At 41.5% G+C, this 16,029-nt stretch overlaps 2 protein-coding genes across 2 annotated transcripts; one reads left to right on the forward strand and one right to left on the reverse strand.

Moving 5' to 3' along the window:
* Positions 1 to 1,379: 1,379 nt before the first annotated feature.
* On the reverse strand, positions 1,380 to 2,304 carry LOC308311911 (tubulin-specific chaperone A-like). Its single transcript, XM_080758705.1, has one exon. It carries the CDS (start codon positions 2,144 to 2,146, stop codon positions 1,811 to 1,813), a length of 336 nt encoding a protein of 111 aa, XP_080614831.1. The 5' UTR covers positions 2,147 to 2,304; the 3' UTR covers positions 1,380 to 1,810.
* A 2,117-nt stretch (positions 2,305 to 4,421) lies between these two features.
* LOC308311909 (putative N-acetyltransferase 16) lies at positions 4,422 to 6,770 on the forward strand. The gene is made up of 4 exons (XM_080758702.1): positions 4,422 to 4,535; positions 4,962 to 5,071; positions 5,547 to 5,649; positions 5,847 to 6,770. Exons 1-4 carry the CDS (start codon positions 4,425 to 4,427, stop codon positions 6,426 to 6,428), a joined length of 906 nt encoding a protein of 301 aa, XP_080614828.1. The 5' UTR covers positions 4,422 to 4,424; the 3' UTR covers positions 6,429 to 6,770.
* The last annotated feature ends 9,259 nt before the right edge of the window (positions 6,771 to 16,029 follow it).

Genomic DNA, 16,029 nt, shown 5'->3' on the forward strand with positions numbered 1-16,029 from the left:
GCAGCGTCTAGTGAACAGATCTAATGAACAGATTTAAGACTTCCGGTGGACGATCTCTTCAAAATAAGAGTATCCTCTAGAGTATGAAAAAAAAGTTTCATTTGCACATTAAAACTACAAATTAAGCATTTAAATGCTTAATTTGTAGTCGTGTCGTGTCGCGTCGTGTCAAGAAAACCCGTACTTCCTGGTAGCCGTACTTCAAAATTAGATCTGTATTTATATGCTATTACGGTATCTATTTTTGATTTACGAATAACAAATATTGTAATGTAAATATTGTAGATCTTGCGAAAAGGAATGTGAAGGTCGAATACACACTCACACTATAATATCTAAACCCAACACAGGTCTTTCTGTAGTAAAGACTCAGTCACTCAGATGTATTTTATCGATTTTGACAAACAAACCGATAATATACATACGAGTCTTAAATCCAAGGTTACTCTTACATACTTTTTGTGTTTTAGACTTGCAAGTTGCAACCATCCAACAGCCGACATAATTATAGCATCGTTTTTAACATGCCTTTTATTTTGAACGCAGAATGGCGTTTCCGGGAAACGATGTAGCTTATTTCCGCTCATCTAACGCACACCCTGATTGGTTCACCGATCTGTCCGTCAGCCCCGGTGCCTCCCTCCCGCCCCCCCCCAGTAGCGGAAACCACTGGTTGCTGGAGTCAGAGTAATATTAGATTACTCTGGCTGGAGTATACCATTCTAACGCTTTATATCACGGAGTGGAGTGATTTCCACAGTCGGCACCATAGGTCGGCACCTTACTCTATGGTCGGCACACGTTGGTTTTTTTTTTAGACTGTGGTGGGTTCTTCAGCCATTCTCATTTGCCTCGCATAGCCTCGTTTGAAGTTCCACTGGTAATGATTTCCTTACGGTGTTATTTTGAGGGGTGCACACCGCTCAAAGCACTGACGTCACATAATTTGGAGCGACGCCTACGCGGAAGGGTTGACTCCCACTTTTAGTTTAGGCCAGTGAGTGCAGCCCATTTCATTTTCCGCGCACTGCGCTCAGACGACATTAAAACCTGGGTATCGAGGCTTTCGCGCAGACGAAATGAAAGCCTGGGTAATAGGGTATCGAGGCTTTCGCGCAGACGAAATGAAAGTCTGGGTATCGAGGCTAATAGCTATATTATATGGTTCATTCAAACCCATCTTTAGTTTACAGACAGTATACACGTTTTGCGTGCAAACATTTAATTTTAAACCAGCTGCTGCAGTTTGAGTAACAAACGTTTCGTTTGTTTGCTAACAAACGATCCAATCAATCACAACATCCGTGTCCGCCCAGTCTATGAGTGGTTTGGTTGCTACGCAGTACATTGCACTTAAGCTGTTTAATATTGAACTGAAACAAAGTTTGAGGATAGTTTATTGTGACTATTGTAAACATACAGGACTCATAGGAGAAGATCAGAAGAATGTTAAAGCCAGGTGCACATTAATTGAATGACAAATAAGGAATAATATCCATGTGTCCATCCATTGTGCAAGGCCCAAATCTGGAAATAAATGCATATATTCAGATTTACTTTGAACATTTATGGCCTATTCTTTTGGCCATATCCACGTGTAGAAGGCCTCAAATTGGAAATGCATATATGATATATTCACTTTGAATAGTTTGTTTATATTTAGGCCCATGTGTGTCCAGCCTAAGTAGAAACAAATACATGAAGATTCACGTTGATTTTCATCTCCATGTTGTCCAATCAGGGCGTGCCGTGAACTAACGGAATGGGACATCAATTAAGTAGCGCATGCCATGAACATCGATCCATCCATTCATTCATCCATCTTCACAGAGTCCAGCATGCTCCTAGCCTCTACGAACTCCCCGCACTCTGCCAGGTCCTGCTCGGTCTCCAGCAGCTGCAGTAGGTCCGCGTGGGCCGCGGCCAAGCGCCGGCGACAGTCCGGCACCATCATGCGACACTCCTGCAGCACCTCCTTCTGCTTCTTGATCACGTACATCTGCTCCTCGTCTCCTCCTTCTGCTACCATACGCTCGATCTTGTCCTCCTGCTGCTTGGCCTCCTTGATGTAGCTCAGCTCCTCCTTGGCCAGCCGCTTGACGACGCCCGTTTTTATCTTGATCTGCCGTATCCTGGGATCTGCCATGGTGATGGATGCTGTCTGCAGTGTCTGGCTGCTAATGTCACGATCTGGACACGCACACGATACGATAACAACAATGTGGTTTGTAAAACCAAACAGATGCGACTTCCAAAAAAACCTAGAACACACTAGAAGGAAGTAGGAACGGATATGGTGGTGGTATCCGGTATCGTCGTTCTTTACACTTTGTTTGGAATGTAAACCAGGTTAGAGTGCCTTACCGCCACCAAGTGCACTGGCATGTGTGTTACACAGAGTAATGTAAGAGAGTGGTGACACGCTTTGATCTCGCCGCAGACAGATAGTAGAAACGTTTTATTTTCATTTGTATTCATGTTCAATTAACCTCAATAAAATTTGCTTTGTTTTAAACTAAAGCTTTGTTGTGAACAAATCGTTTTCATGTGGCCATTCCCTTCTGTGAGCAGTAGACCAATGGCTCCATCTAGTGGTGGTTATCATGTGTACAGCATCTAGTCTATCTACCTACAAATTAAAGTCTCTCGGTCTCAACTTCATTCATAATGTATTAGCCATGCCTTCATGATATTTTGCCCAAATCCCTTCAAAATATTCTGAAAATAGACAGACATGACGCGCGCACGCATAGCTGCACCAGCACCACCATTCATCACTTGGAGCCGAAAGGGCCATGTCTGCCAACACTGACTGAGGACCCCCTGCAGGACCCCCTGCAGGTGTGTTGACCTACTTGTTCATTCACTGAGGATTCATGATGACTAATTTACTATACAGTACAGTCTGAGTCAATGATCCAAGTTCCGACTCGGAACTGACTGAGTCAACTGCGATGACGCATGTCTTCACATGACTGCAATGCTGCAAAATCACGGAAAAGTTAATGTTTATTGTTATAGTAGGCTATAACTATAGCCTAGCTTTTACACTGGAAGTAGCAGTGCAGTGGTGATCGACAGTGGCACTAAATCAACAATCACTAATCCAACAAGCTTGTAAGTATAGCCTGCTTTCCTCTGCTACACTTTGCTGGCACTGTAGACCTGGCAGCTGTGTCAATATGTAGCCTAATATTGCTTTTGATTTGACCTTTTTCTTTTCTTTTAAGGGTCTGCCAGTGTAATGTAGTAGCCTAGGCTATGGACTGCTGTCTATTTATATTCAGCAAGTGGTGACCATGGGGCTACAACACACATTGTTATGTTGTCTCAACTTAATTGTCTGTGTTATTATGTTTGTCTTTTTTATTATGTGTCATGCAGTGCGGTGATTGAAAGGATACGTGAGACAACCACTCGTTTTTTAAACTGTCTGTTTTTGAATAATGACAGGGCAACTCGTTAATTAGTGGCACATTTCTTCTGCTTTGAACTGCCGCACAGTATAGACTTTGGATTTCCGCACAGTAGACTTCGTTTGAGATTGAGAGTGAGTGGACCAATGAGAGAGAGGGGGTCTTTATATGGTTTTGTATTTCTTCCTTGTAAATTGTAATGTTTACATCCTTTTTCACTTGGAATTGTAGTGCAGTGAAAACATGACACCACAATAATTCAATGGTATAAAATTGAGGCAACTTATCAGTTATAATCAGCAGATTCAGCACAGTATGAGGTATGTTTTCAGCAGTGTTGGAAAAAGTAGGCCTACTCAAATGTTTTACTTAATTAAAAGTATCAATACTGCAATGTAGAAAATACTACATTTACAAGTAAAAGTCAATTCAAGATGTACAAAAGTACTGGAATCAAAATGTAGGCTATACTTAAAGTATACCAAAAGTTCTCATTGTGTAGAATGTCTCATTTCAAGTTTTCAAATGTATACAAATATTTTAAAATAGCAGATCTACAAGCTCACAATGTGATACTGAAGTATATGAACTATAAAGAGAGAAGACTGCTTTCTCTCCCTATAGAGACAGCTTAAAACAGTTATTTACGCTATTATTAATGTGAATTGTGTTTCCAGATACCACAAATTTACATTGTGAACTTGTAGATCGGCTATTTTCAAGTAACTACTGTAGTAATTAAAGCTGTCAAATAAATGTAGTGGAGTAAAAGTACTATATTTATAGTGGAGTAGAAGTCAAAGTATTGGAAATTGGAAATACTCAAGTAAAGTACAAATACCTCAATTGTACTTAAGTACAGTACTTATAGTTACTTTACACCACTGGGTTTCAGTCCATTTGCCTATATCCACATCCAGGCTCGGCATGGAGAGGAAGTCCGTCGGCGACTGTGAGGGTCTAACGTTCTGGTTGGCCCAGGCTGAGGACTACCCGGAGCTCATGTCCATGTCTGAAGGCATCTATGGAGGCAACGATTACCTGCCACACCGCTACCATGAGTGGCTGGGAGAGCCAGGGAGGACAGTTCTACTGGCACGCAGCAGCCAGGGGAAACTGGTGAGGACACATTCTGAGATTTCTGACTAGGGGTTGGGAAAAAGTGTTCCCATGTATTACTGGTCACTGGGACATGCACTTTAGTTGCCCTCCTCAGCAACTGTGGAACGGTTAAAGTGCTTGACAGAGTCCAACGTACTCAGCGGAATTAGAGCGGAGAGAGAGTGTGTGTCTCCTAATCTTCACTTTCTTCACTTTTCGCGGGGGCGAGATGTACCCATTACCTGTTACCTGTTACCACATGAAAAGCCGGGGAAAACAATAGTTCACACTTCACACTTGTAGATAGACTAGAAAAGTAGCTGTCAATTCTGATCTGAACTGGACTCTCTACGGGTAAACTGTCAAGCCAGGCTTGAAGCCTTCATGTTTGGATCAACTTTATTTTCTGTCTGTCACACATCATGTTTCCCCTTCCTCCACTAGGTGGCACTAGAGTCAAGCCTGGTGGTTGATGAGGGGACCTCAGTGGTGGTGGAGGGCCTGAGAGTGTGCGTCTCCGCCAGGGGTCGCGGGGTGGCTGGCATCATACAGAGGTCAGTACACATGGTCTTTCATTAGGAAAACCAATAGCAGCCTGCAACATCTAAGACAGTGTCTGTTCAAAGCCACTTTTAACTTGGCGTCCCTATTTTGGGCATGTCATTGTTGTCCAAAATGTTCAGAAACAGTGAAAATAGCAGATCTACAAGCTATGTTGTGAGCCTGTAGATTGGCTATTTGCACTACCTGTATAGGCTACACTAACCTTTTAGTCAGTGACTACATTTAAAGGACATGGTTTTCTTTTAGTTTTTTGCTAAATAGGAACTAGAATCTAGTTACTAGTACATGGATAGTACTATAACCAACGTTATGTTATTGAAGGTCTCATGCCACGTGTGAGTCACACATCTGTGTGACTCACACAGTGTGACGTGTAATAATTGTCTATTTTATCATTTAATTGTTATCCACACTGAAGCTTGAAGTACAAGAATGAACACCTTGAACCTTGTACTTAACCTGTAGGTTTGCTGACAGTTATGTCCGACAGCTCTATCCGACCATAAAGATGAAGAGATTGACCAGGGCAGATGACGAACTGGCCAAGTACAGCTTGCTGGCACGACGGGTCAGTGCATCTGTGCATGCATGCTTGCGTGCATACACATAAAGTGCATGCACATAGATACAAACAAACATAAATACATACATACATATAGCATATATACTGTATATAGTCTGTGTACCATGTTTAGTTATGATAAATACTTTGCTTTTCCCCCCATCTTTTCCGCTCATTCTCATCTCTCGTTCTGTCTTATACAGGCTGTCCTTTCTTTAGTTGGCGAAGCAGAATATTACAACAGCTTCCTCTCCCACTTGAAGAACAAGTTATGTTCTGCAGGGGCAGCAAGTGCCTTAACTGTGTCCGTCCCCGAAATGGTTCCCCTGGAAAAAGAGCAGTTGAGAGATGTTCTCCTCGACCCCGAACTCCACTCCAGGGTCCAGCTACCCGGCGGGGCCATCATTCAAGACTGGCAGCCGCTGCGACCGGTCGAAGGCAACCTGGAGATCCTGGCCAGGCGAAAACTCACATGGTTGGCTGACAGCAAGGATGCTCCTGTTTTTCTCAGTTTCTACACGCCTCCGTACCCTATCCCGTATAACGGAGGGTCGATGCGGCTGAACATTGACATGTTTGGGACAGACCACGTCCTGGCTCAGCGCGCACTGGTGGGCCTCCTCGAGAGGGTGTCTGGGAAGGGGGAGCTGAAGGGGACAGTGCTGGTTCATGTTTACATGGCCATGTCACTGTGGGAGACGCTGCAGGGTTTCTGCGAGGGCCACACGGGGGTGACAAGGCACAGTGACCATTGGGAACAGTTGTTCATGGAGAAAGAATTTTAGGGGTGAATGGAGGGAGGTGTTGAATGTGCCTTCAAAAGTGACCATTATTGGCAATGCAGATTATTTCATAATCTTTAACCACGTGAAACCCTATGTACTTCAGTTAGTACAGAGCTCTATACTTGGTTGCCTCTTTTTATTCCTCCTCTACACCAAATCACTTCGATAATAGGCCCTCTCTACAAGTTCACAACCCATCACGTTGTGATGCGTATCATGCGTTGTGAGCTATTTTTTGCAGAATGTTTGCCTATTATGACATGCCCAGAATAGGGACGCCAGGGTTCATGTGAGTAATTCCATCCTGATTTAATATAATGTTGAAGGAAATGACTGGAACACAGCAACAAGGATCAATGTGTTTACTATCTAGTGCACTTCCCCTGCATTAACTGTTTGTGGAGACGGGTACTAAAGAGCTAGTGTATTGCATCTCTTCTATGTTTGTGCTACGTTTAAGATGTGTTAAGTGCATAACATTTGTAATCAATATGAGCTACGTTTAAGATGTGTTAAGTGCATAGCATTTGTAATCAACTAGAATTTCGTGCGCGCTTCGCGCGCACTCATCCCAGAGCTACTTCGCCACGCACTATGGGAAGAAATAAATGGCGGGAGTTGACTCCACATGTAGTAACGGATGGGTTATTGGAAATGTACCATTGTTTTGTCCTGAATATTTCCACAGCCTAATTACTAAAGGATTGTGACTGGGACAGACATACAGTCTGACATACAATAGGCTACACGTGTGCACAGAGAATAAACAATGACCTATATGGCCAGATTTCTTAAATTAACATAGTTGGATTTTAACAGAAAGACAATGCCATAAATCAGTCAAAGTAAGTGACAGACTCAACAGTAGCACACAGCATGCAAGGCAGCGATGCATGCGTGCCAACATGTTTGTCCAGCTGAGATTTAGTGTCTCCATCTCTCTGTGGAAGAGGTTGCACATGACCTGTACGGCCACACTGAGGTGCTCCAACACAAACACAGACACAAAACAACACCACGCTGTTTGTCCAGTTGACCCAAATCAACACCAATACCTAGCCTGTTTGTCCAAAACACACTATCTGCTCGCCACGTTTCTACTTCGCCACAACCTAATGTTAGTAACAAATGTAGGGGAGAGCCGCCAAGGTTGTAACGCTTCACGGTTGTAACATGGACGTTATCTCTTGATTGGTCAACGCCACCATGACGCCATCGCGTCAGTATGTGTACAGCAAGGAAGTTTGAAGTGTTTACCTTCAAAATGCGTATAATTTTACACCTGGAGTATATGTGTGCTACAATTTTTGTCTTTGGTGTTGGTGAATAAAAATCCACATGGATGTGTTCATGCTTATGTTCTTCATTAGTTTGCATCGTGTTTAGACGGAATTCACATTCATTCTGGTCTGTAAGCAACTGCAAAGAAAACTTGCAAAAGCGGGTCATTTGTAACATGTGTTACAAATGGTCCGCTTCCATTCAATGCCATTATATGTAATATTTACATATTTGACATATTGGCCAATATTATATGTTCTAAAATTGTATTGTATTGTGTAGTGTATTCTAAAAGTAGTTTAGGGTTGTATAACATTGTACAACTCAATCAATCAAACGTTTGTTTAATCAATGTATTGCCCCATTGAAAAAAAAGAAAAGCCCAAACTGGTACACCCGATACTATTTAATATTTCCCTTATGTTTGATACATTTTCTTATCACATCCATGGTATGAAAACAATGCTAAGGAGTTGCTTCAATGAAATATAATTGCTTTAAGCTGAAAACGGGTTATTAGTTATTATGTGTAGTGTAGTGTAGTCAACATGTTAAGGCTCGCTATAATGACGCCCAGCTGTTATGTAATCGCGCATCTATAAATTCTAAGCGTGTAAGCCGGGAGTGTGTGTGTGTGTGTGTGTGTGTGTGTGTGTGTGTATATACATTCCGTCGGTAATTCCCTGTAGGCTTCACGTGAATAATGTTGTGTGCGCGCGTGCGGAGAAATAGTTATTTAATGAATCGCATGTTGGTGTGTGTGTGTGTGTGTGTGGGGGGGGCCTTACAGGCGTGCATGTGCGTGTGTGTGCGCGTGCAGGCGTATGTATACATTAGGGCTGTCATGATTCGCCTAGTCCACGATTCAATTCAATTTTCGATTTGCAGCTCACGATTCGATTCGATGTTCGATTCGCTATCACGATTCGCCTAGTCCACGATTCAATTCAATTTTCGATTTGAAGCTCACGATTTGCTTCGATGTTCGATTAAATTTTTTCAATCTATTTTTTTAAAACCTTCTTTTTCAGCATTGAGGGCTATATTCATTATAATTTAGGCCAATATCTTGGTTTGTAAAGAAAAACACTTGTTTCCCAATAAGTCACATTTATTTTCTATAAATAACAAATCAGAATGAGAATAATAAAAGGTTTAACAACTTTGGGTTTTATGCCCTAACATTTTTTAAATGTTTCTTTAAGATGAGATGACTTGTAACATTCTTGTTAAGCTCTAAGTAAGTAAAAGAAAGAAGAAAAAAAAAAGTCAAATAGTATATAGACCCATCTGTTGTTAGTTCAAGTATTAAATACTAATTTAAGTGTTCAATTTCACTTATACACTACCTGGTTATAAATAGCTGCAGTAGGCTACACCATTTTATGCAGAATTTTATACTATTTCTATTTAGTGTACATTTAGTGGATGTGGCTTACATCCGGTCTAAAGCCCACCCACTGTATGCGCTGATTTCCATACACAATCCGTATCCTCCCCTCACCGGATGTTGAATTAACAGTACTAACGGCCATATATTTGACGATCTTTTAGACAAAACGATTTTAACGGGCAACGTTTCACATGTATTATTAGTTTGATACATTTTAGGAGTGAAAACATGTGTGACCTGCATGGCATTTTGTAACGTGGTTCTGCTGTTCTGCAACTCTCATTAAATATTGAAAGCCAGCGTTTTCCACCACTGATAGTGGTCGCATGTCTGCAGCTATGCAGACCGCAACTCCGTGCGTTAATTGTTTTGCACGGGGCGAATTAGCTGAGAGCTTTTCTCTATAAGAATATAGTTGGCTGTGTTGTTGTCTTTGTACCATCGTCGTTGGACAGATCGATTTCTTTGTGATGTCTGCTCGTTTTCTTTTCCACACTTATTTCCGTGTATCATCGTCGTCGCTGTCTACAACAGCACTGGCCATGGTGAAACGCAACAGCCGTCTCGTTCTCTCACTTGTCAACTCCTCTCTGTGTGTGTGTGTGTGTGTGTGTGTGTGTGTGACTGACTGTGTGTGTGTGTGGCACTGCTCCGATACAGCTGGATTTTCGTCTCTTTTTTTTCTCCATGCATTCGCATGGGCGGAATGGCCCGGCCGCTCGCGGAAGTAAATTGGCTGTGTGGCGAAAATAGGCAAAGTGATCGGTGTAAGGGTGATATGTTGGCACAATCCGATTAATGTCAAAGAACAATGTTGATGTAACTAAGGGAATCGTCGAGTCATTTTTTTTGTAAATAAAGAGATTTAGATGGAATAAGCGAAATAGCGATCGTATAATCTCTCCTGTTCCTTCTGTCTCTCATCAATGTCCTGCGCGAGGGTCGCCTGCAGACCCAGCTCCCAGCGAGTGCTGCTGCTGCAAGCAGTGAGTGTAGAGTAGGCGTGGCGCAGCATTAGAAGGGCGCAGCAAATACGACATTGAGGGGTAGAAACCATCCCGGGCGCGTGGTTCATGTAACATGTGTGTCACTGTGAAAGACTGGCCCCATTAAGTGAACGTAGTTGGCAACAGAGCTGGTGACGTAAGAGGCAGGGTGTTGCCAGGTTTGCGAATTGTAAGCGAGTTGTAGTGTATGTAAGTAGCGTGGTTTAAAGGGCTTGTTTGTGGGCTGGTTGGGCTTGTTTCTGACCGTGTTGGGGCAGCAGTGATTCCGTGTTCCGTGTAGGAATGTTTCATAAAAGTAATATTTAATAGAGTAAATAAGACACTTGAACGGCTAAAAAATAGCCTATGTCAGTTCGGGGAGCGTTCCGAATTTATTTTGCATATAGAGATGTGTGGTGAAAGTGTGGTTCGGTCGGAGATAGAGCAGAAAGAATGAGTATGGGTACACCTTTTCACTTGTATAGTAGATATGAGCTACGTTTAAGATGTGTTAAGTGCATAACATTTGTAATCAATATGACTGAACAAATGTATATAATTTTAGGTTACCGTAGCCTTATAAAGTGTACAATATACAGTGTACACTATAGCAATATATTGATTATTGCACATGGTAAAGGTATTCACAGCTCACGTGGTAGTAGCATAATGCCGTATATACCACTGAACACTTGAATAAATAAAGGAATTATTGCACTTGTCTAAAACGGGGTCTTTTTTCAGGTTACCAGCTAACCCTAACTGTAAACAGGACATACGCTAGAACAGTGGTTCCCAAACGTTTTAGCTCAAGTCCCAAAACAGAAATCAATCATTTGCCTGGGACCCAAACTACGCTGCACCACGCTGTGAGCTTGTAGATCGGCTATTTTCTCTACTTCTTAAGCATCTGTTTTCTAATTTATGTTTTTAAATAATAATAATAAAAAACAAAATGTAACACAACGCCTCGTGCCGCAAGGCGTTGAGAGCGTGTGGATCTGCTATTTTCGGCAAAGTCTGGCTTGGTGTAGGCAAGGGGACGAAAGAGCAGACAGAGTACAAGTTGACGGTTTAAGTTGTTAACACATTAACATGAATCCAACACAAAGCCTGTCAAACAAGTCTATGAAGCTATCTTACGAAATTCTATGGAAAAGTTGTATCTGCAACACAATTTTATACAATACGTAGTGGGGGGGGGTCTGCTTAATTAATCTCTCAGTTAGGGGTCTATGGCCTGAATACCACATATAGGCTCTCGCTGCGGGTTCGAAACCAAATCCCAACAACCTTTGCTGCGTGTCCTGTTTGATCACTGATTTGATCACAATAAAAGCATAAAATGATAAAAGCAACAAAAAAAGAGAAAAGGATCTGTAGTATTTGATACTGTAGGTATCAAATATGTATATGTTAGATTAAGTACCCAGTCCCAGTGCTGCCATCTGGTTTCTGTGTTTATCGGGTGTAACACCACTGCGCATTTCACTGGACTTGACAAACAGCATATGTCTATTGTAATCCTGCAGTAGCTTGACGATGATTTGATTAATCCAAGGATATCCCAGAGATAATGGTCTCAAGAGTTGAGCAGGCCCTCTGCAATCTGTGTGTGTGTGTGTGTGTGTGTGTGTGTGTGTGTGTGTGTGTGTGTGTGTGTGTGTGCGTGTGTGTGTGTGTGTGTATGCGTGTGCGTGCGTGCGTGTGTGTGTTCCTAGATGGAGGGGTTAACCTTTCAACTTTTGATCCAGATCTGGCTTACTTTAGAATGTGAGGGCGGCGCAGGGTCGTTATTATACTTGTTTAAGCAGGTTAATGTGGCCATGGACCACTCACAGAGGTGTAAAGTCAAAGTTGAATAATGCATGTGTTACTATCGTTTCAGTTCAGTTACCTTTCTTTAATTATTTCTATCTTTCTTCCTTCCTTCATCAGGAGATACAATTACAATTACAGTGCATCATTTGACTTGAATTACGTACTTTGATGATCAGCTGCCTTTTATGCCTATTCTATCACCTCCACACCCATAATTTAGCTATATAAAGACCATATTATCATAGTCATAAATGTTGTTTTCCCTTATTGTACGTATGTACTATGTATCCTTCCAAACAATACAAAGAACATCCATGCGCCAGGATGTTGATATTGTTGTTCTTTTTTACCTGCCTGAGCTGCCTCCACAGGGAGACCTGACTGCACGCTTCTTCCAATCCTTTTTCTTTTTTTACTTCTACTCCACTACATCTACATAGTTAATTTGTAGATTTGGATTATATTACAAAACATACATTAACCACTTCAGCCAATCAGATACATTTCATTTGAAAATAGCCGATTTATAAGCTCACAACGTTGCACAATGTGAGCTTGTAGATCGGCTATTTTCAAAAGAATGTGCATTTTGAAGCCAATATTTTTACTCGAGTACAGCTGTATAACAACAAATAAAAACCCTGCCGTTTACAGCACGGTATCTTGTCCTCGAGTGGTCTCACCCAGCTGCACGTTGTTTGTCCGAATGGGCTTCCAGTGTGTAATTATTACACCTAAAGTGGAAACTCCTGGTCGCCAGCTCGACCATCATGTGACCTTGTGCTGCTGATCTGTTTTTGTTTACAACATCAGAAAGCAGCTTTGTGGCACAAGGATCTGGCAACCCTGCGGTACTCAAGCTTTCAGGACTTCACTCATCAACAACCTCTGATCCCTACTACAAATGTACTAGCAAACCTCAGAAGGAAGTGACTTTCTAGAATCTAGATCATTTGCCCCAATTCACTGGCCAAGCACAGGTGACAAAAGTAAATGGTGTGCATTTATATACTGTAGCATCTTTTTCCAAAGCGCATTACAACATGGTAATACCCCGGCGGTGGAGGTAGCCATGCAGGTGGTAAATTAGGGGTTCAAGGACACTTAATGCCAGGGTGCATGGAGATTGAACCAGGAATGTTACAATTTACAGACAAGCATTGTACCTCCCTCCTTTCGTACTTTAGTTTACACACACACACACACACACACACACACACTCACTCTCTCTCCCCCTCTCCCCCCCCCCTCTCTCTCTCTCTCTCTCTCTCTCTCTCTCTCTCTCTCTCTCTCTCTCTCTCTCTCTCTCTCTCTCTCTCTCTCTCTCTCTCTCTCTCTCTCTCTCTCTCTCTCTCTCTCTCTCTCTCTCTCTCTCTCCTCTCTCTCTAAGCAGGAATGTGGGAATATTAGACAATATTCCTTCATCCTGCACAGGTGTGCATATTGTACAGCCTTCTGGCTGGGTGCTCTGCCAAGAAATGCAAACTGACTTGGAAAACTTGGGAAGCAAAGGAGTGGCAGCACTCCATTCACACCAATCAAACATTTCACAGACCTACATAATACCTGATTTATAGTCTTACAATCGTATAACGGTTTCACATGTTGGAAATGGCAGATCTACAAGCACACAACGTGCCGCGAATGCAATGTGTTGTGACTGTGAGGCAATCAATTAATACCTTTCCAACCCTATATTAATGGTATTTCATATACAGCTTTATGTCCAAAAATCTGAACTAACCCTTTAAGAGTGGCTTTAATGATGCACTTTTTTACGCCTTTACATTTGGGGCAAAATGTATTGTGTGAAGCATCCAGGGGATTATCGTGATCAAGCTGACTGTGCTGTTTGCCTTAGATAACAGGGTTTGTGAGAGTCAAAGGTCTTCTATAGTGAAAACACGATGGTGTTATTCACCTGTGCTGCTGCTGCTGTTGTTGTTGCTGCTTACTGGTATGACTTCGACCACGGTTTCCCAAACACATTTGTAGGTCGTGGGCACATTTGTATGGGTCCCTTTGATTTGTTTGTTACCTACACACAAAAAGCACAAAACTCAATGATTTTTTTTCCAGTAATTTCAGGAAGAAATAAAATAAGAATCTAAGAAATTCCATAAATTAGAAAACTAATGTTTAAGGTGTAATGAAAATAGCAGATCTACAACCGTGAGCTTGTAGATCAATTTTCACTACATCTTAGTTTGGATCCTGATTCCTGGGCAAACATCTAATCTCTCTTTTGGGTGCATCACCATCAGATAGTAGTTCAGCAGCATTCATCTTCTGACTTGTTTACATGTTGTCTGTCTGGGGAGAACTTGTTTACATGTTGTCTGTCTGGGGGAGAACTTGCTTAAATTGTATCCCTTTGGAGATATTTAGGTATTTTCTGTGTATCACCATCATGGATGTCCTATTGCTTTTTTTCGAGGTGTATGTTTGTAAAGATGTGTAATTTTATTCTGCCTCTAATTGGCCCAGTTCAAAAGAAACTGTCTCTCAATGTGCTTTTACTGGTTAAATAAAGGTTAAATAAAATAATACAAATAAAAATAAACTATAGAACTCAAATCTGCAAATGGGCTATGGGAATAATGATAGAACACTACATTTAATAAAGCCATTATCTATTAATTCACACTGAATCAAAGCAACAATAACACTCGTTTTGCTTGTCTATCTACAAATCTATGTATTTCAGTGGTGTTTGTCTCAGACGGTTTATAATAATAATAATAATGGTTAAAATGCAGGCCTTCGTGTAAATCCAGGCAGAGGCGTTTGTTTTTATGAATGGAGTCAGATTAGAGGCTGTTGATGTTAATGCTGAGAACACATGCTATGGGCTAAGATTAACCCCAATAATTCACACTAGCTGTCACCAACAACACAGAGAACAATGTACTTGTTAGATATCAGAATGGATTATTCTCTTAATCTGCAGTGTCTGTGTGTGCATGTGATTAAAAAAGACAAAAACAAAAAAACAATGAACAATATATAACCTAGGAAGGCGTGCGCGAACACACACACACACACACACACACACACACACACACACACACACACACACACAGGCTGTTTCCTATTGTCACCTTGATGTGTGTGTAGGCCTAATCTTCTTTCTTTTTGAGAGATTATGAAAACCAATCCAAGTGGGGGGGGGGGGGGGGGGGGGGGGCTGGTTTAGGGGTGACAGTGACTTATCATAAGCGAGATCAGGGGGAGCTTTACCACCACGGGACATAGCCTAATTACCAAGATGATCTGTTGAACATATGTCCCATTGTCCCTCATCATCCAACAGACCGCCTTCTCAGGCTATAGCCCAATGATAACGTTGCTCCAAATATTTGTACTTTCAATTTCTGTTTTCATTGCCTATAGTTAATAGTTGCTGCCTTGTACTTTCAATTTGTTAGTTACTTCCCATGTTTGTGTCTCTGTGAAGAATAAATAACAAAAAGACACACAAACTATAAGTAAAATATGTTGCCTTGAGGCAGCACGGCCAGACGATGGCAGTATTTCTATTGTTTGGGAACAGAGTCTGACGCATCTGCCCTCATCATTTATTATTAGATGGTTGTTGTTTTTATTCTCCATTCAGGATATTATGTAAAATGATACGCACAACCTAGCAAAGTATGCGGGTGTATATATTAATAGGCGCCTGTCCCCAAACACATGCACTTTTAGGACTTTGTATTTAGCATTTGTAGTGCATTTTTAATAGATAAGTAAAAACAAACATTATAGCCTAATCAATGTCAGCTATATGTTGACATAATAGTGTTATCTAGCTATATGCAGCCTATACCACGACCTACAAAATGATCAAGTATTCATATAGGCCTACAGTATAAGTAGCGTACAGTTGGACAGGAATACTACAATCAAAACAACAGATTATGTAAGTGACAGATTACATTAAATGTCCCTCCTTAATTGGTTGCTGAAAACTGCTGTATCAAACAAAATAGGTGCATTGTAGCCTAATCATAACTGGCCTTGTACATAACGCTCTGTTTTGGAAAGAGAGACTGAGACTATTGAACAATTTGCACTTAAAATTGTTGTTGTTGTTGTTGTTTTTCTCGTGGATATTGATTAT

Source organism: Protomyctophum bolini (assembly GCF_963924005.1).
Source record: "Protomyctophum bolini genome assembly, chromosome: 24".
Lineage (NCBI taxonomy): Eukaryota > Metazoa > Chordata > Actinopteri > Myctophiformes > Myctophidae > Protomyctophum > Protomyctophum bolini.